The sequence below is a fragment of the Macaca mulatta genome, chromosome 7 (assembly GCF_049350105.2).
Source record: "Macaca mulatta isolate MMU2019108-1 chromosome 7, T2T-MMU8v2.0, whole genome shotgun sequence".
Lineage (NCBI taxonomy): Eukaryota > Metazoa > Chordata > Mammalia > Primates > Cercopithecidae > Macaca > Macaca mulatta.
Window position 1 is genome coordinate 108184049 of NC_133412.1, and position 20578 is coordinate 108204626.

Genomic DNA, 20578 nt, shown 5'->3' on the forward strand with positions numbered 1-20578 from the left:
CGTGAGCCACCGCACCCGGCCTATTTCTCTGATTTTTTTTAATAGCTGCCTGAATTGCAAATGACTTCATCTGGTTTATTTTTTATGTACGCCCATGTTAATATTAGTCTGTCACCATATTTTTTTGTTGTTATTTTTTAATGCTGTAGCTTAATGTAGAATTATATTCATAAAGTAAACTTGCAGGTGGTTTTATTTCCCTTAAATAACTATAATATTTTTGGAGGGAAACTTTTTTTTTTTTTTTTTTTTGAGACAGAGTCTTGCTCTGTTGCTCAGGCTGGAGTGCGGTGGTGCAATCTCGGCTCACTGCAAGCTCCGCCCTGGAGGGAAACTTTAAATATTAATAGAATACATTATGGTTTAACCATATTGTATTAAACCATAATGTATTCAGCCACTCAGGAGAATTTTCCATTGAATCTTTTTTTTTTGGCCAGACAACATTCTCATTTCTGTTCAGAAAAGACTTTTTTTTTTGAGACGGAGTCTCGCTCTGTCGCCCAGGCTGGAGTGCAGTGGCCGGATCTCAGCTCACTGCAAGCTCCGCCTCCCGGGTTCACGCCATTCTTCTGCCTCAGCCTCCTGAGTAGCTGGGACTACAGGCGCCCGCCACCTTGCCTGGCTAGTTTTTTGTATTTTTTAGTAGAGACGGGGTTTCACCGTGTTAGCCAGGATGGTCTCGATCTACTGACCTCGTGATCCGCCGGTCTCAGCCTCCCAAAGTGCTGGGATTACAGGCTTGAGCCACCGCGCCCGGCCAGAAAAGATTTTTAAAGCTTAGAACTAACCAAAGACTCCCACCTGAATAGTTTTTTCAATTTTTCTCTGGCAAGATAAGCACATCTTAAATGCCATTTAGGGAAGTTGCGAGCTGAGTATTTGATTACTTTTTGAATCCTTTTATATAGACAGAATGGTGCTCAGGCAGAATATTCTTTAAATAAAAATGTGTTACCTGCTATGCATTTCCTTCAGCTTCCACCAGCAATAGATGGCTGTTAATTTTGTTTTTCATTAATGTAGACTTTGTTTTAAAAGGTATAAGAAGCAATTTTTTTTTTTTTTTTTTTGAGATGGATTCTCATCCTGTCGCTGGGGCTGGAGTGCGGTGGTGCGATCTTGGCTCACTGCAACCTTCACATCCCAGGTTCAAACGGTTCTCCTTTATCAGCTTCCCAAGTAGCTGGGATTACAGGTGCCTGCCACCATGCCCAGCTAATTTTAGTATTTTTAGTAGAGACAGGGTTTCACCATGTTGGCCAGGCTGGTCTTGAACTCCTGACCTTGTAATCCACCCACCTTGGCCTCCCGAAGTGCTGGGATTACAGGCGTGAGGCACTGCACCCAGCCTAGAAACAAAGTATTAAAACCATTGTCTGATAATATGAAAATCGTAGGAATTCCAATCCTTTTTTTTTTTTTTTTTTTGCTTTTTGAGACAAGGTCTTGCTCTGTTGCCCAGGCTGTAGTACTATGGCATGATAATGGCTCACTGTAGCCTTAACCTCCTAGGCTCAAATGATCTTTCCACCTCAGCCTTCTAAGTAGCTGTGACTACAGGTATAGGCCACCTCACCTGTCTAATTTTTGAAATGTTTTGTAGAGATAAGGTCTCATTATGTTGCCCAGTCTGGTCTTGGACTCCTGGGCTCAAATGATCCTCCTATTTTGGCCTCCCAAAGTGCTGGGATTACAAGCATGAGTTCCTGGCCTCAAATCCATTTTTCTTGCGTCGTTTAAAGTAGTAAAAGAGCATCTTGATACCAACTTCATGTATATATTTAAATGCTATTGTTATAGTTAATGGAATGTATGGAATGTATACATAATAGAGGCTTTTGAATCATTTTTGTTTTTTTTTTCTTTGTTTTTTTTGAGACGAGTTTTGCTCTTGTTGCCCAGGCTGGAGTGCAATGGCGCCATCTCAGCTCACCGCAACCTCCGCCTCCCAGGTTCAAGTGATTCTCCTGTCTCAGCCTCCTGAGTAGCTGGGATTGCAGGCATGCGCCACCACACCTGGCTAATTTTGTATTTTTAGTAGAGACAGGGTTTCTCCATGTTGGTCAGGCTGGTCTCAAACTCCCGACCTCAGATGATCTGCCCACCTCGGCCTCCCAAAGTGCTGGGATTACAGACGTGAGCCACCACGCCCGGCCCATTTTTCTGTTTTTATTAAACATATTTATTGCCTCAAGTACTTACCATTTATTCTTCCTAACTGTAACATTGAGCTCTTTGACCAACATCTCCCCATTTCCCCTTAACCCCTAGCCTCTGGTAACCACTATTGTGCTCTCTGTTTCTATCAGTTCAGTTTTGGATTCCACATAAAAGTGAAAACGTGGTATTATGCCTTTCTGTGCCTGGGTTATTTTACTAGGATAATGTCCTCCAGGTTCATCCATGTTGCACAAATGACACAATTCCCTATTTTTAAAGGCTGAATTGTATTTCATTTTGTATATATATCACATTTTCTTTATCCATTCATCTGATATGGACACTTAGGTTGGTTCCATAATGTGGCCATTGTGAATAATGATATAATAAACGTGGGAGTGCAGATATCTCTTTGATACCCTGATTCCAATTCCTTTCAATATATATTCAGAAATTGAATTGCTGGATTATATAGTAACTCTGTTTTTAGTTTTTCGAGGAACCTCCATCCTGTTTTCCAAACTCCTATACTGATTTACATTCCCACCAACAAGTGTACCTGGGTTCCCTTTTCTCTACATCCTTGCTAACATTTGTTATCTTTTATCTTTTTGATAATATCCATTTTGACAGGTATGTGGTGATAGATATCTCATTGTGATTTTAATTTGCCTTTCCCTAATGATTAGTGATGTTGAACATTTTTTCATGTATCTTTTGACTATTCATATGCCTTCTCTTGAGAAGTATCTGTTCAGGTCCTTAGCCTAGTTTTTAATTAGGTTGTTTTTTTGCTTTTGGGTTGTTTGAGTTCTTTACATATTTTGGATATTAACCCCTTAATCAAATGTATGGCTTGCAAGTATTTTCTCCCATTCCATGGGTGGTCACTTCACTCTGTTGATTGTTTTTTTACTGTACAGAAGCTTTTTATTTTGATGTAATCCCATTAATCTGGTTTTGGTTTTGTTGCCTGAGCTTTTGGGGTCAAATACAAAAAAGTATTGCCCAGACCAATGTTATATAGTTTTCCCCTGTGTTTTCGTCTATTAGTTTTACATGGATAATTTTTCTGATACATATTTCAGAATCTCCATTGGTGGCAATAAATAGGTTTTTTTATTGTATAAGTAGAAAATCTTTTACATAGTGGAATATGTTAACAGATGATTGGTGTCTTAATGTTAGAGCATTTTGATAACAGGTAACCATAAAACTACTTCTAATCACCATATCGTTTCTCGTGTTTGTGGACTAGGCATCATGTGAATTTTCTGTTTGCTCCTGCAGATTTACTCTCTACTCCTCTGCATGCTGCATTGTACTTTGGCATGTATGCGCTGTATTAGTAGACTCCTTTGTCCTCTGGCTTTCTGTTGAGTTTTGCCAATGTGAGCCACCAGCAGGAAATTAGAGGGCAGGGAATAAAATGAGGTTGTGTTATTTACTCTTCACCATTCAGATTCTCGGATTCCTTCCTTGTTATATGCCATGGGTAACTGGATTTTCTACTAAGGCCACAGCTACTATTGGGAAGCCTTCTCCATTTGGGTATCCTCCTGGGGTTCCCAGTAACTGCTCTCTCTTTTTACCCTTTCAGATATTGGGTTTGTGATAGTCCATTTTGTGCTGCTATAACAGAATACCACAGACTGAGTAATTAATAAAGAACAGAACTTTATTGGCTTACAGTTGTGGAGGCAAGGAAGTCCAAGGTTGAGGGACTGGCATCTGGCAAGGGCCTTCTTGCTGCATCATTGAACATAGCAGAAGGCGAGAGGGTGAGAGAGAGTCAGAGAGAGAAGGGGACAGAGCTCATGATTTTATAACAAACCCACTTCCATAATAATGGCATTAATCCATTCATGATGCTGGAGACGTCATTGGCATAATCACTGCTCATTCAGTCCCAGCTCCCAACACTGTATATTGTTTCCAACACAGGTTTTTTAGGGGACACATTTTAACAGCAGCAGGGATATTAATGGTTTTCTCAGTGCTGCTAGCCCTGGGGTACTATTCTGTTCATTGTTGGAAACCCTGTCCACATCTTTGTAGATAATACCCTATTAGACAATTTAAAAAGTTTTTTTTAATGTGTACAGCCTAAATCTCACCACTACTAGCCAATTTGAATGTATCATTTGGTTTCCTGTCAAGACCAATACAACAGCCCGTGCTTGTACATTGGAGTACTTTTTAACAACTGAAGACAAACCTGGCTTCACTTAATGTTAAGAACAGACTTTTTCTGTTTTGTTTTAATACAATTAATGGTAAGACAAAGGAATTTTGAAAAGGTCCTGTATTTACATAGTACATTTGTAAAACAGACTCAATTTTTAAAACCCTGATATTTAAGATAAATATTTAAGATTAATACTCCTGGCATATAATACTAATAGAGCATAAGAAGTGGAGGCCTATGCTAGACGTGGTGACTCACACCTGTAATCCCAGCACTTTGGGAGGCCGAGGCGGGTGGATCACGAGGTCAGGAGTTCAAGATCAGCCTTGCCAAGATGGTGAAACCCCATCTCTACTAAAAATACAAAAATTAGCCGGGTGTGGTGGTGGGTGCCTGTAATCCCAGCTACTTGGGAGGCTGAGGCAGAGACTTGCTTGAACCTGGCAGGCGGAGGTTGCGGTGAACCGAGGTTGCGCCACTGCATTCCAGCCTGGGTGACAGAGCAAGACTCCATCTCAAAAAAAAAAAAAAGAAGTGGAGACCTAGATCTTTTTATAATCTTATAGTAATTCACTTCAATTTTACCTTAGATGTACCTTAAGAATAAACATATTTTCTCTAATTCTCTTACGTATTAATTTAGTTTCAGTTAATATTCCTCAAATATGTGTATATTTGTGTAAGTTTATATATATATATTTTTAAAATATTGTTATAGGTGGCCAGGCGTGGTGGCTCACATCTGTAATCCCAGCACTTTGGGAGGCTGAGGTGGGCAGATCACGAGGTCAGGAGATCAAGACCATCCTGGCTAACATGGTGAAACACCGTCTCTACTAAAAATACAAAAAATTAGCCAGGTGTGGTGGCATGCACCTGTAGCCCCAGCTACTCGGGAGGCTGAGGCAGGAGAATCACTTGAACCCGGAAGGCAGAGGTTGCAGTGAGGCGAGATCCCGCCACTGCACTCCAGCCTGGGTGACAGAGACTCCATCTGGAAGGAAAAGAAAAGAAGAGAAGAGAAGAGAGAAAAGAAAAGGTTAAGAAAATTATAAGGAAGAGAAAATATATTTACTGTTCATTAAGTGGGAAGTGGATCATCATCATAAGTCTTCTTTCTCATTGTCTTCACATTGAGTAGGCTGAGGAGGAAGAGGAGGGGTTGGTCTTGCTGTGTTAGGCATGGCAGGAGGTGGAAGGGGAGGTGAGAGAGAAAGGCATACTCGCTGTAACTTCATGGAAATACATAGTAATTTCTGTCTGACTTTTTTATACTTTTCATTTCCCTAAAAAATGTTCTATGTGGTAACAGTTCTTTTCCCACCATTTGCTTTAGTTTCACTGCCTGTATAGAAGGGTCCATGTTGTAAAAGAAGTCAAGAAGTCTTGAAAAATCAGAGCCCTTCTGCCAGATTGTCTAATGTCAGTTTCTTTTCTGGCACTGCTGCTTTTACATCTTCTTCATCATCTGGCAATGGTTTGGAGGCACTCATCTCTATCAAGCCATTTTCTGTTAATATCTCTGGTGTGTCTATTAGCTCTTGAATTTCTCCAAGATCCAAATTTTAAAACCCTCCACCCCCCAGCCCACCTTTCTTTTCATATCTACCATATCTTTCATGATTTCATTGATTGGCTGTGTCATAAATCCTGTGAAGATGTGCACAACACTTGGACACAGTTTTCTCCAGCAGAAATTTGTTTTGTGTTTGATGTCTTTCACAGCTTTTTCTATGACAATGGCATCTTCAGTGGTGTAATCCTTCCAGACTTTCATGATGTTTTCTTTATCGGGGTTCTCTTTTTTTTTTTTTTTTTTTTTGAGACAGAGTCTCGCTGTCACCCAGGCTGGAGTGCAGTGGCGTGATCTTGGCTCACTGCACCCTCCATCTCCCAGGTTCAAGCAATTCTCCTGCCTCAGCCTCCCGAGTAGCTGGACTACAGGTGCACGCTGCCACATCTGGCTAGTATTTTGTATTTTAGTAAAGATGGGGTTTCACCATGTTGCCTAGCCTGGTTGCAAAACCCTGAGCTCAGGTAATCTGCCCGCCTCGGCCTCCCAAAGTGCTAGGATTATAAGCGTGAGCCACCGCGCTCAGCCCACGGTTCTCTTCTATAGCATCAACAGTACTTCCCATAGAGTAATGTGTGTAATGAACCTTAAAGGTCCTTATGACCCCAGATCTAGAGGCTGAACTAGAGATGTTGTGTTCGGGGGCAAGTACAACACTTTGACGCCTTCAGTGTTGAACTTGTGGGGTTCTGGGTGGCCAGGAGCATTGTCCAATAACAAAAGAACTTTAAAAGGCAGTCCCTAATTAAAAGAATACTTTCTGACTTCAGGGACAAAGCATTGATGGAACCAGTCCAGGAAAAGGGTTCTTGTTATCTGGGCCTTGTTGTACAGACGAAAGCCTGGTAACTGGTGTTTATCTTTTTCCTTTAAGGCTTAGGGGCTAGCAGCTTTATAGATAAGGTAATAATAATAATAAACCAGACTGCATTTGTACAAAATAGTAGAGTTAGCCTATCCCTTTCTACCTTGAATCCTGGTGCTTACTTCTCTTCCTTACTAATAAATGTCTTTTGAGGGATGTTTTTTCAGAATAGGCACTTTGATCTCCATTAAAAACCTGTTCTGATAGATATCCTTTCTTCTCAATGATTGTCTTAATGGTGTGTGGGAACTCATCTGCTGTCTTTTGGTTGGCAGAAGCTGCTTCTGTTGTTTTGTTGACATTTTTAAAGCCGAACTTCTTTGTAAAATTATCAAGCCATCCTTTGCTGGCATTAAATTCTCCAGCTTTAGATACTGTTAGGGTTCTCCAGAGGGACAGAACTAATATAATATATGTATATATGAAAGGGAGTTTATTTATTTTTTTTGAGACAGGGTCTCCCTCTGTTGCCCAGGCTGGAGTGCAGTAGTGCGATCTTGGCTCGCTGCAACCTCTGCCTCCTGGGTTCAAACGATTCTCCCATCTCAGTCTCCTGAGTAGCTGGGATCACAGGTGTGTGCCACTACAGCCCAGCTAATTTTTGTATTTTTATTTATTTTATTTATTTAGAGACGGAGTCTTGCTCTGTTGCTCAGGCTGGAGTGCAGTGGGTCAATCTCAGCTCACTGCAACCTCCGCCTCCCGAATTCAAGCAATTCTCCTGTCTCAGCTTCCCTAGAAGCTGGGATTATAGGCGCACGCTACCGTGCCTGGCTAAGTTTTGTATTTTTAGTAGAGACAGGATTTTGCCATGTTGGCCAGGCTGCTCTTGAACTCCTGACCTCAGGTGATCCAGCCACCTCAACCTCCCAAAGTTCTGAGATTACAGGTGTGAGCCACTGCGCCTGGCCTAATTTTTGTATTTTTCGTAGAAATGGGGTTTCACCATATTGGTCAGGCTGTGCAAGGGAGTTCATTCGAGATAATTGGCTGACATGATCACAAGGCAATGTTCCACAATAGGCTGTCCACAAGGTGAGGAAGAAGGAAGCCAGTAGTGGCTCAGTCCAAGTCTGAAAGCCTCAAAACCAGGGAAGCTGACAGTGCAGCCTTCAGTCTGTGGCTGAAGGCCTGAGAGCCCCCAGCAAACCACTGGTGTAAGTCCAAGAGTCCAAAGGCCAAAGAACCTGAAGTCTGATGTCCAAGAGCCGGCGGAACAGATGAAAGCATCCAGCACAGGAGAAAGATGAAAGCCAGAAGAGACTCAGCAAGGTGGCTTATTCCACTTTCTTCTGCCTGCTTTGTTGTAGCTGCACTGTCAGCCCATTGGATGGTGTCCACCCACATCAAGGGTAGGTCTTCCTCTCCGAGTCCACTGACTCAAATGTCAGTCTCCTTTGGCAACACCTTCACAGACACACCTAGAAACAATACTTTACCAGCTATCTAGGCATCCCTCGATCCAATCACGTTGACACCTAATATTAATCATCACAGATACTTTACCGTCCTTTTGCTTTAAGCTGTCATAACTCTGCTTTTTCTTGAATCATATTAGTCTATAGCTATGCCTTTCTTACAAGCAGTCTTGCAGCACAAAAAAGCTGCATTTTCAATACAAGATAAAAAGTTGGCCGTGCACGGTGGCTCACACCTATAATCCCAGCACTTTGGGAGGCTGATGTAGGTGGATCACTTGAGGTCAGGAGTTGGAGACCAGCCTGGTTAACACGGTGAAACCCCATCTCTACTAAAAATATAAAAATTAGCCAGGCATGGTGGTGGGTGCCTGTAATCCCAGCTGAGGCAGGAGAATTGCTTGAACCTCAGAGGCGGAGGTTGCAGTGAACCAAGATTGCACCTTTGCACTCCAGCCTGGGTGACAGATTGAGACCCTGTCTCAAAAAGACAAGGAAAGAAAAAAAAAGATATTTGGCAAAAAGCGCAAGGTTTTCATGCCTACTGGCATAGCTGCAGGAACAGCTTCACAAATTTCCTTTTCTTTCTTTTTTTTTTTTTCTTTTTGCAATGGTTCTTACACTGGATTCATGTATCTTGAAATGGCAGGTAGCCACAGCTGCAGACCCCAACCTATGGTATATATCAAGCAGTTCACCTTTTTCTTGTAATGTCATGACTGTTTCCTGCTTCTTGAGAGCACTTCCAGCATCAGTTATGGCGCTTTGTATTAGTCCTGTGGTGTTATTTAAGGTTTGTAGTATTGTACTAAACATGTTGAAAATTATGTAAGAACCACAAGAGATCAATTTTTACTGTGATTTGCAATTTACTGGAGAGGTGAACTGCTCACATAGAGATGAATAATGTCACATGGCATTTTAAGCAGATACTCACAACCCTTGAGCTCACTGCAATAGCAGCAGGAGGTAGCTAAGAAATTATAGTAGTATATTATGTACTGCAGTTAATTTTATGCAGTTATGACTTTTTTTTTTTTTTGATACAGTTTCACTTTTGTTGCCAGGCTAGAGTATAATGGGGCAATCTTGGCTCACTGCAACCTCCGCCTCCTGGGTTCAAGCGATTCTCCTGCTTGTTCAGCCTCCCGAGTAGCTGGGATTACAGACGCCTTTTGTATTTTTAGTGGAGATGGGGTTTCGCCATGTTGATCAGGCTGGTCTCAAACTCCTGACCTCAGGTGATCCACCCGCCTCAGCCTCCCAAAGTGCTGGGATTACAGGTGTGAGCCACCCTGCCTGGCCCATGCAGTTATGATTTAATACTATATCTTTATGTTTGAATAAATTTCTCTTGACTGCAAATGGCACAATGTAATGTCTGTCTGTGCGGGTAAGTTTTGATAACTCTATTATAAAATTAAAAATTGCACATATTTTATGGTAATAAATGATAAACTAGTGTCTACATTTATTTTATGCATTCACAGCATACTTTTTCTTGATTTTTTTGACATTTCTAGTCTATAGGTTCATCTGAGTTTTTAAAAATTGTTACAAATTTTCAAAAAATGTTTAATATATTTATTGAAAGAAAATCCATTAATAAGTTGATCCACACAGTTCAAACCTGTGTTGTTGAACTGTATGCTTTCCTCCAAAGCATGCCTAGTCCTTTTCTAAATAGTTTCTTGGCCTTATCACGTATTATGTGTTATTGAAATTGGTTCCTTTCCTTGTACTCCTGCCACTGTTTCCATTTGCTGTAAACCATAAGATCAGAGCATCTTAAACAGAGCCACTAAAGTAACACTTGTCCCACATAAAAGACGCATCCTGCTCTGAATGTAGAAGATATAGCGGATTTTATCCAGGGTGTCAGTAATACATAGTTTTTTCTTGGCTGAATCTGTTTGCTTGGACATTCGTTCTTCAGTAAGTAGAGACAACGGAGCTGCATTACTTTGTCTCTTCAGGCACAGTATCACAGAAACTGGCGTATCTACTTTTTATGGCACTGCTGTGTTATTTGTTGATTTCTGTTTTCACCCATACACTCAGTCTTTTTTTGTTTTTTTCTGAGACGGAGTTTCACTCCTGTTGCCCTGGAGTGCAGTGGCGCGATCTCGGCTCACTACAACCTCCGCCTCCCGGATTCAAGCAATTCTCCTGCCTCAGCTTCCCGAGTAGCTGGGGATTACAGGCATGCACCACTATGCCTGGCTAATTTTTGTATTTTGAATAGAGATGGGGTTTCTTCATGTTGGTCAGGCTGGTCTGGAGCTCCTGACCTCAGGTGATCCACCCGCATCAGCCTCCCAAAGTGCTGGGATTACGGACGTGAGCCACTGCGCCTGGCCCCATCCACTCAGTCTTAACAGATATTCTTGTGTTTGCCTTTGTAATGCCCTTTTAATCATTAGTATATATAAGAAGATTATGGACAAGTTTTTCTCTTTCTCCCCTCCTTGGAAGCCATATTAAAACAATTATTCTCCAGACACAGTAGCTCACTCCTGTAATCCCAGCACTTTGGGAGGCTAAGGCAGGTGGGTCAGTGGGGCCGGAATTTGAGACCAGCCTGGCCAACATGGCGGAACCTCGTTTATACTAAAAATACAAAAATTCGTGCAATTGGTGCACGTCTGTAATCCCAGCTACTCATGAGGCTAGGGCGTGATAATCAATTGAACCCAGGAGGCAGAGGTTGCAGTGAGCTGAGATCGCACCACTGCACTCTAGCCTGGGTGACAGAGTGAGACTCTGCCTTAAAAAAAAAAAACCCAAAAATTATTAATGCATTTGATTCATTGAAGGCTTTATACTATGTTTTCTTTGGATAAACATATTGGTCCAATGAAGCATGCCTTTATCACTGGCTTCATCTAGAAAGGCAGATAACATCTGTTTGGCAAGCTTCACAAAATTCATTTGGAATTATAGAACCAAGATTAACTATGTCGGTGTGCATTGTGGATTGCATTCTGCCAGTGGCCCCGGCTTACCAAATATGCACTGAGCTTATCTTGGGTTCTTCGGTCTAGCCCTTTTTTAAGACTTAAAGAAGGGATGCAGTTTCAGCTTTCTACCTATGACTAGCCAGTTTTCCCAGCACTATTTATTAAATAGGGAATCCTTTCCCTATTTCTTGTTTTTGTCAGGTTTCTTACAAAAATTAATTCAAGATGGATTAAAGACTTAAATGTTAGACCTAAAATCATAAAAACCCTAGAAGAAAACCTAGGCAGTACCATTCAGGACATAGGCATGGGCAAGGACTTCATGACTAAAACATCAAAAGCATTGGCAACAAAAGCCCAAATTGACAAATGGGACCTAATTAAACTAAAGAGCTTCTGCATGGCAAAAGAAACTACCAGCAGAGTGAACAGGCAACCTACAGAATGGGAGAAAATTTTTACCCTCTACCCATCTGACAAAGGGCTAATATCCAGAATCTACAAAGAACTTAAACAAATTTACAAGAAAAAAATCAACCCCATCAAAAAGTGGGTGAAGGATATGAACAGGCACTTCTCAAAAGAAGACATTTATGCTGCCAACAGACACATGAAAAAATGCTCATCATCACTGGCCATCAGAGAAATGCAAATCAAAAACACCATCTCACACCATTAGAATGGCAATCATTAAAAAGTCAGGAAACAACAGGTGCTGGAGAGGATGTGGAGAAACAGGAACACTTTTACACTGTTGGTGGGACTGTAAACTAGTTCAACCATTGTGGAAGACAGTGTGGCCATTCCTCAAGGATCTAGAACTAGAAATACCATTTGACCCAGCCATCCCATTACTGGGTATATACCCAAAGGATTATAAATCATGCTGCTATAAAGACACATGCACACATATGTTTATTGTGGCACTATTCACAATAGCAAAGACTTGGAACCAACCCAGATGTCCATCAATGATAGACTGGATTAAGAAAATGTGGCACGGCCGGGCACAGTGGCTCAAGCCTGTAATCCCAGCACTTTGGGAGGCCGAGACGGGCGGATCACAAGGTCAGGAGATCGAGACCATCCTGGCTAACACGGTGAAACCCCGTCTCTACTAAAAAATACAAAAACCTAGCCGGGCGAGGTGGCGGGCGCCTGTAGTCCCAGCTACTCGGGAGGCTGAGGCAGGAGAATGGCGTGAACCCGGGAGGCGGAGCTTGCAGTGAGCTGAGATCCGGCCACTGCACTCCAGGCTGGGTGACAAAGCAAGACTCTGTCTCAACAAAAAAAAAAAAAAAAAAAAAAAAAAAAAAGAAAATGTGGCACATATACACCATGGAATACTATGCAGCCTTAAAAAAGGATGAGTTCATGTCCTTTGTAGGGACATGAATGAAGCTGGAAACCATCATTCTGAGTAAGCTATCGCAAGGACAGAAAACCAGACACTGCATGTTCTCACTCATAGGTGGGAATTGAACAATGAGAACACTTTGACACAGGATGGGGAACATCACATAGTGGGGCCTGTCGTGGGGTGGGGGGAGGGGGGAGGGATAGCATTAGGAGATGTACCTGATGTAAATGATGAGTTAATGGGTGCAGCACACCAACATGGTACATATATACATATGTAACAAATATGCATGTTGTGCACAGATACCCTAGAACTTAAAGTATAATAATTAAAAAAAGACTTAAAGAAACAAAACTTATCTTGCCACTTATTTGTCCCTTAATTTCCCACCATTAAAAGCTCATTTGATGTTCACTTACATATCCTGCTTAATTTCTCTGAACCTTAATTTCCCTGCTATAGCATAAGTATGTCAGATGGCGTCCTTAAGTTTCTTTCTATTGACTGAACACCCTCTCTGTGTTGTGTTTACAAATAGTGGAAGCGAAAATTTAGCAAGACAGGAGAAAGGAAGGCTCTGGATTGTCAACTCATTGCAGACTGCGATTACCAGCTCCCATTTCAGCGGCTGCATCTTTTTTTGATTCTTCTATGGGCTTAAGGTGGTGGTAGTTATATGGGTGAATGTAAAATATCTTTGTGGAATTTTAACTCTAAAGATTTTAAATTGTGGATTGCAGTCTCTTTGTAGTACTGCCTATACAATATTCTTGGTGCCTACCAAGTATTTGACTACTTCATTCTGGCCTAAATATATGGAATGAATTTAGGTATGACTGTTGCTAACCTGATTTCTTGTTGCAGACAAAACTTACCTGGGGCCCATACTTATGGTTTTACATGCTTCGGGCTGCTACATCAACTCTCTCAGGTATTGCTTTTCTGCTTGAATACTGTATAATTTCTGTAACATGCTTCAGCAACAGGAGCTTTGCTAAATAGGATGTTTCCAAACTGAAGGAGAAACAGTAGGGAGTTAATCACTGTCCTCAGGAGCTAGCTAGCATTGGGACATAGTAACCTAACTTGTACTTCACATTAAAACATTCTTCAGCTTCCAGTATGGGTTTTTTTTTTTTTTTTTTTAGGAATGAAAAATGACTATATTAGTTTAGATATTGTTTTCAAGTTCTTAAACCCTTTCTCTTAACAGCTATTTTGCTGCTTTGTCATTTGGTTTCCAATTGATAACATTCCCAATCTGTCTCACTGCTTATTCTAAACCATCTATTACAGTTAATTTATATTTCTATATCATTAATATTTCATTTCTTTAATTGAGATGTGACTAAGTCATATTTGAAGGAAATGAATTATCAACTTATAACTTAATGTGAATTTAAAATATAGGTTTTAAATTAGAAAGCTTTCATCTGTTTTCATTTTTAACTCCCTCATAGCTTTTTATCACTTTCTGCTTTTTAATAGAGCTAGTTGTGAATAGTAATCGATTCAACAGACATTTACTGAGCACTCAATATATGCTAGACAGGTTGGTGTAATGGAAAGAGCATGAGCTTTAGATTCAGACCTAGCTTTGAACTTTGGATCTACTTTATCAATTTGGGTAAGTTCTTTAACCTCTCTACATCTAACCTTTCACAGTGCCTGGCACATGGTAGGCACTCAGTGAGTGTTATACTACAAGCCATTCCCTTCCTCCAGCCCAATGATATCCCAGCTTTCTGAGTATACATTTTTCTTTTTTGAGACAAGAGTCTTGCTCTTTCATCAAGGCTGGAGTGCAGTGGTATGATCTTGGCTCACTGTAACCTCCACCTCCTGGTTTCAAGCTATTATCCTGTCTCAGCCTTGTGAGTAGCTGGGATTACAGGCACCCGCCACCATGCCCAGTGAATTTCATATTTTTAGTAGAGATGAGGTTTCAACATGTTGTTCAAGCTGGTCTTGAACTCCTGACCTCATGTGATCTGCCTGCCTCAGTGTGAGGCATGAGCCACCATGCCCGGCAGTATACACTTTTCTTAAAGACATAGACATATAACAGATATACCTAGTGATAAGTGTTCTAATACACATATGAAAAGACTTGTTGGGAGTTCTGAAGCCACTAATACTTCTTGAAGAAATCAGGGAAGATATACAGAAGAGAGATATATTAGGTTTTTATAATCTCCTTGAGAGCAGGAACAGTAACTCTTGTATTCCTACAGTGTCTTACACATAGAAAGTGCTCAAGAAATGTTTATAGAATTATATAAGTCTTTTAACTTTTGTGTCTTCAGTGTGTGACTTCCTTGGAGAGAAGATTGCATCTGTTTTGGGTATCAGCACCCCAAAGTACCAATATGCCATTGATGAATATTATCGGATGAAGAAGGAGGTATGTATGCCTCCTTTTTACGTTTTCTTGATTCAGTTCAGTTTGCCATGGACTTGATGGGTTGCATAATGAGCGGATGTATTTTCTAACTGCCCAACATGTAGCTCTCTTATGCTAGGCATTTCATTCTAGAATCATTAATTTCTTTTATCAAAGTAACATACATGTAGGGACATGGATGCAGCTGGAAACCATCATTCTCAGCAAACTATCGCAAGAACAGAAAACCAAATACCACATGTTCTCACTCATAGGTGGGAATTGAACAATGAGATCACTTGGACACATGAAGGGGAGCATCACACACCGGGTCCTATTGTGGGGAGGGGGTAACCCTAAATGATGAGTTAATGGGTGCAGCACACCAACATGGTACATGTATATATATGTAACAAACCTGCACGTTGTGCACATGTACCCTAGAACTTACAGTATTAAAAAAAAAAAAAAGTAACATACATTTTGGAATTCTTTAAAACTGGAATTTCCCTATGATCTGTGTGCAAAATAAGCTAGATTTCATTGTCTTAGTGCTATGTGAGATGCCTTATATACATTATTTAATCTTCACATGCCTCTTTTTGGATTATCATTCTAAGATGAAGAAACAAGATACTTAGAGCACATGGACTAGATGTAGGACAAGTGGAGTGGTTCAACACAGACCAAGTACAGGAAATGTGTATGTGCCAGGTGTTAGTGCACAAAAATTTGAGGGCAGTTTAAAAATAGTGAGGTCTTAAGGTGAGAGTGAAGTGAATTTTGTCTTAAAAAATAAAAGCCTTTAGTGCTTAGGACCATGGGCTCAAGAACCAAAGGGTTTGAATTCAGAATCTGTTCTGCCACTTAAAACTCTGTAACCTTGGACAGAACACTTAACCCCTCAATAAGCCTCAATCTCCTCATCTTTGTAATGAGAATTGCAGCATGCATGCTTGGGGACTGCTCTACAGATTAAATACAATATATAAAATGTTTGGAACAGCACCTAGTGTGTATTGGTGAACACAACAAATATTGGCATCTGCTATTCTTCAAGCAAATAGAGGGCAGCAATTCAGGTAAAGCTAGAATGTAGAGGCATGAAGGTACGTTGTTATGGTTGGGGAAATGGCAAAAATATAATAGTTTATTGTCACTGGGGCATAAGGTACAATGTGGGAGTAACTGGACATGAGCCTGGACAGGTCAGCTGACTTAACATTTGTTATATGGTTTCAAACCTGTTTTATGAACAGATAAGTATTTAACACTATAAGCCTGACTTAGAGCCTCATTACCTCATCTGGACTATTAAACTAGCCTCCTAAATGGCGTCTTTCTATTCTCAAGCAAGCCCCAGAGTAATCTTCTGGGGCTACTCACTGTGTACTGACTACCCGTTCTGCAGGGTCCAATACAAATGCCACCTCCTCAATGAATTTAGTTCTGCAATGAGAAATTATTTACCCTTTCAAAATCTCTACATCTGTCATAATACTGTTTTTACATGTCTTAACTTCCCTACTAAGTTGTAAACTTCTTGAGGGAAGGTACTACCTTATCTGTGTATTTGGTGCTTATGGGAAAACTATGCTATATATCATTTAGTAAATGAACCAGCCCATTCAACCGAATAGACTGATACCCTACAATTGAAGTGATACAGTTGAAGCTAACTTTTTATTTATTTATTTAGCTTAGACTTAATAAAAGAAATATAGTCATTGTCAAAGTTAATTCAGGTCTCATCTAAGTGACATAGTGCTGGACCGTGTTTTAAAAAATAACCTCTTTTGGGCTGAGCGCGGTAGCTCACGTCTGTAATCTCAACACTTTGGGAGGCTGAGGTGGGTGGATCACTTGAGGTCAGGAGTTCGAGACCAGCCTGGCCAACATGGAGAAACCCTGTCTCTACTAAAAATACAAAAATTAGCTGGACATGGTGGCAGGTGCTTGTAGTCCCAGCTACTCGGGAGGCTGAGTCAGGAGAATTGCTTGAGCCTGGGAGACGGAGGTTGCAGTGAGCCACTGCACTCCAGCCTGGGCAACAGAGCAATACTCTCTCAAAAAAACAAGAAAAAAACTACTTTCCTTAAAATGTTTTACAGTAGTTATTTCAATTAGAGAGCAGGAGAAGGGAAAATATGTCTTAATTAGACCAAACTGAATTGAACATGACACTTTTTTTTTTTTTTTTTTTAAACATAAGCTGACAGTGGGGAAAACAGCACTAAATACCTTTTGGACTTTCGTATTTCAACTATTCTTGATGTTGCCCCCTTTTTTAGGAAGAAGAAGAAGAAGAAGAAAACAGGATATCTGAAGAAGCAGAAAGACAGTATCAACAGAATAAATTGCAGACTGATTCCATTGTTCAGACAGATCAACCAGAGACAGTGATATCCAGCTCATTTGTGAATGTCAATTTTGAAATGGAGGGAGACAGTGAAGTAATTATGGAAAGCAAGCAAAATCCAGTCTCTGTCCCACCATAAAATGAAATGACTATCAAGCTTTAAACTCTTAAGTTTTTTTTTAATATAGAAACTTTCACATTCTTTATTCAGTGGGACTTAATACAATTATTTATATTTTAAATTATTAAAATATCTGGAAAGGGAAAATGTTTCTTCATTTTTAGAATCTATCTAGCAAAAGCCAGATCTGAAATTCAGATATTTGTACTGTTTTTACTGTGCATAGAATTAGTGCTTTGGTTTTAAAATGATCTTTTAAAAACATTAAGGACATCCTAGAGCCTTAATAGTTAAGAAGAGTTAAATTATCAAGCCTGTCTATTTGTACGTTTGCTTTTTTTAAAAAAGGTAAGTTGCTGATTAAGTCTAATTATAATTGATAATTCCATAGTCTTAGATTAAAATGAGGATATTTTCTTCTAGATTTTCTCATGTTATGCCATGCATTTATATATCTAACCATTAATTCACATTAAGGATGCTTCACCATATAATAAAAGGAGAAAGATGGAAGCACTTTGAATTTTCTTTCATTGAGAATAACTTTTATGTAAGATTCTGTATTTATAACACCAGATATTAAGATAGGCTTCCATTTTTTAATGCAAGCCACTTAATCTTGTATTTTTTCAGGACTCAAATAACTAGCTTTGAACATAAAATTAAAACACTACTTATGGAATACATTTATTAATGTTAAACCTAGTGAATATCCATGTGGCATCCTGGTTATGTTATCCGTTCAGCATTCATCCTATAGAAAAGTGGTTTGGAGGAGATTGGGGGATAGTGGGACAGGTATAGATTTAATCCATCAGGAGCAATTAGATATTGTATAAGGTGCAATGATAGCCTAACGAAATTACCTGACATTCATCATTTAGAAGTAGCAACAGTGAAGACTGGACAGTTTACCTGAATTTGTTTGGCCATTCCTCTACCTACTTGGTTATTTGTAAACCTTATAAAGGTATATATTGTGAAGCTAATTTTGAAAATATTCCTAAATATGGCTGGGTATGGTGCTTACGCTTGTAATCCCAGCACTTTGGGAAGCTGAGGCGGGCAGATTACTTGGGTCAGGAGTTTGAGACCAGCCTGGCCAATGTAGTGAAACCCCATCTCTACAAAAATACAAAAATTTAGCCGGGTGTGGTGGTGCACGTCTGTAATCCCAGTTGCTCCGGAGGCTGAGGCAGGAGAATCACTTGAACCAGGGAGGTGGAGGTTGCAGTGAGCCGAGATTGCACCACTGCACTCCAGCCTGGGTGACAGAGTGAGACTCCATCCTGGGGGGGGGAAGAAAAATACATATATATACACACACACACACATATATTTCTAAATGTGTGTATAGAACCTTTTATCAGTATAACATTGATTTATAATTAAATGTGGGTGAGGAAGAATGTGTGGAGTATTTCAGAAATTTTGATCTTAAAACCCTTTTCAGAAACTTAAAGCTGTTAGAAATTAAGTTATATTAATAGCCTTCTAAACAGCATTAAGTTTTCAATCTTAATATATCTATATAAAATATAGTGTCAGAAAGTAACATCATCAATACAGTGGGTCCGTAATGGAAATCTGTGTCAATGAACATGAACGGAGTTCCTCAACTACAAGTTGAAGGATAATTAAACTTTTCATTAGGAGTGTTCAGCTACATGGATTCATGGAATGGTGGTTCATAGTAAGTGATGGTAATCTTTTTATTCATGGGTGTAAACCATTTATAACTTAGTGCTCAAAAGATTAATCTTTTGATTATATAATGTCCCATGAATTATAGTTTACCAATAGTTCTAAAACATGCTAACCTAACCTTTTCCTTCTAATTTAACTTCATTCGAGATAGTACCTCTCACTCACAGATATTTATTTGGTTATCAAGTGAAGGTAGGTGTGTCTAAAAGTGATCTTTTGAATCCTGTCTCCCTAGAGGTAATAGTATCTAGAGTTTACTGAGAACATTTTATGATTGTAATAAAAGGAAGTAGTGACTTATGGAGGTTTTGTTTCTTGAATTTTACTTTTGCTACTTGTCCAATAGTGGCTAGTTTATCAATAGTTATTCACTGTGCCTTAAGTTTATACTGTTTATGCAAACTATAAAATTTCCCATAAATGTATTCAGTGGTTTGTCTTTTTTTAAACCTCTTTCACTCACTTTTTCATACTTCCTTTTCAGTCCTTTTAAGAATTCCAGTTCCAGCTGGGTGCGGTGGTCCACGCCATAGTCCCAGCACTTTGGGAGGCCGAGGTGGGCGGATCACCAGGTCAGGAGTCTGAGACCAACCTGGCCAACATGGTGAAATCCCATCTCTACTAAAAATACAAAAATTAGCTGGGCATGGTGGCAGGTGCTTGTAATCCTAGCTGCTCGGGAGGCTGAGGCAGGAGAATCGCTTGAGCCTGGGAGGCAGAGGTTGCAGTAAATGGAGTTTGTGCCATTGTACTCCAGCCTGGGTGACAGAGTAAGACTCGTCTCCAAAAAAAAAAAAATTCCAGTTCCTTCTGGATCATAGTTCATATTTACCTTCTTCTAATCTTTCAGCATCTCATAAAAACTAAATGTAACATATAACTGAAGTCTTTACCCTGAATTAACATAAATGCTTTAACAAAAGTCCTTAACAAAATGAAGTTTATTTTTTGGTTTGAGACAGGGTCTTACTCTGTTGCCCAGGCTGGAGTGCAATGGTGCAATCATGGCTCACTCCAGCCTCGACCTCCTGGGCTTCAGCAGTCCTTCCCTGTCAGCCTCCCAAGGATCAGGGATGACAGGCTCATACCACCATGCCTAGCTAATGTTTTTTATTTATTTTTTGTACAGACTTCGTTTTGCCATGTTGTCCAGGCTTGGAATTAAGTTTTATAAAATGTAACTCTGGTACTGGTTAATAAAACTAGACTTTTTTTTTTTTTTTTTTTTTTGAGACAGAGTCTTGCTCTGTCGCCCAGGCTGGAGTGCAGTAGCGCGATTTTGGCTCACTGCAAGTTCCGCCTCCTGGGTTCATGCCATTCTCCTGCCTCAGCCTCCCGAGCAGCTGGGACTACAGGCGCCCACCACCATGCCCAGCTAATTTTTTGTATTTTTAGTAGAGACGGGGTTTCACCGTGTTATTCAGGATAGTCTCGATCTCCTGACCTCGTGGTCTGCCCACCTCGGCCTCCCAAAGTGTTGG

At 40.2% G+C, this 20578-nt stretch overlaps 1 protein-coding gene across 5 annotated transcripts in view; it reads left to right on the forward strand.

Annotated features, from left to right (window-relative positions):
- Positions 1–19520, forward strand: part of FAM177A1 (family with sequence similarity 177 member A1) — a 39518-nt gene extending 19998 nt beyond the window's left edge. For 4 of the 5 annotated variants that reach the window (XM_077937692.1, XM_077937693.1, XM_015143533.3 and 1 more), the window contains 3 exons: positions 13392–13458; positions 14834–14931; positions 17202–19520. In XM_077937692.1, coding sequence (XP_077793818.1) covers positions 13392–13458; positions 14834–14931; positions 17202–17408 — 372 coding nt within the window. In that variant the 3' untranslated portion in view covers positions 17409–19520. The remainder of the gene's footprint in view (positions 1–13391; positions 13459–14833; positions 14932–17201) is intronic. The other variant, NM_001266493.1, reaches the window with a different exon arrangement.
- Positions 19521–20578: the final 1058 nt, after the last annotated feature.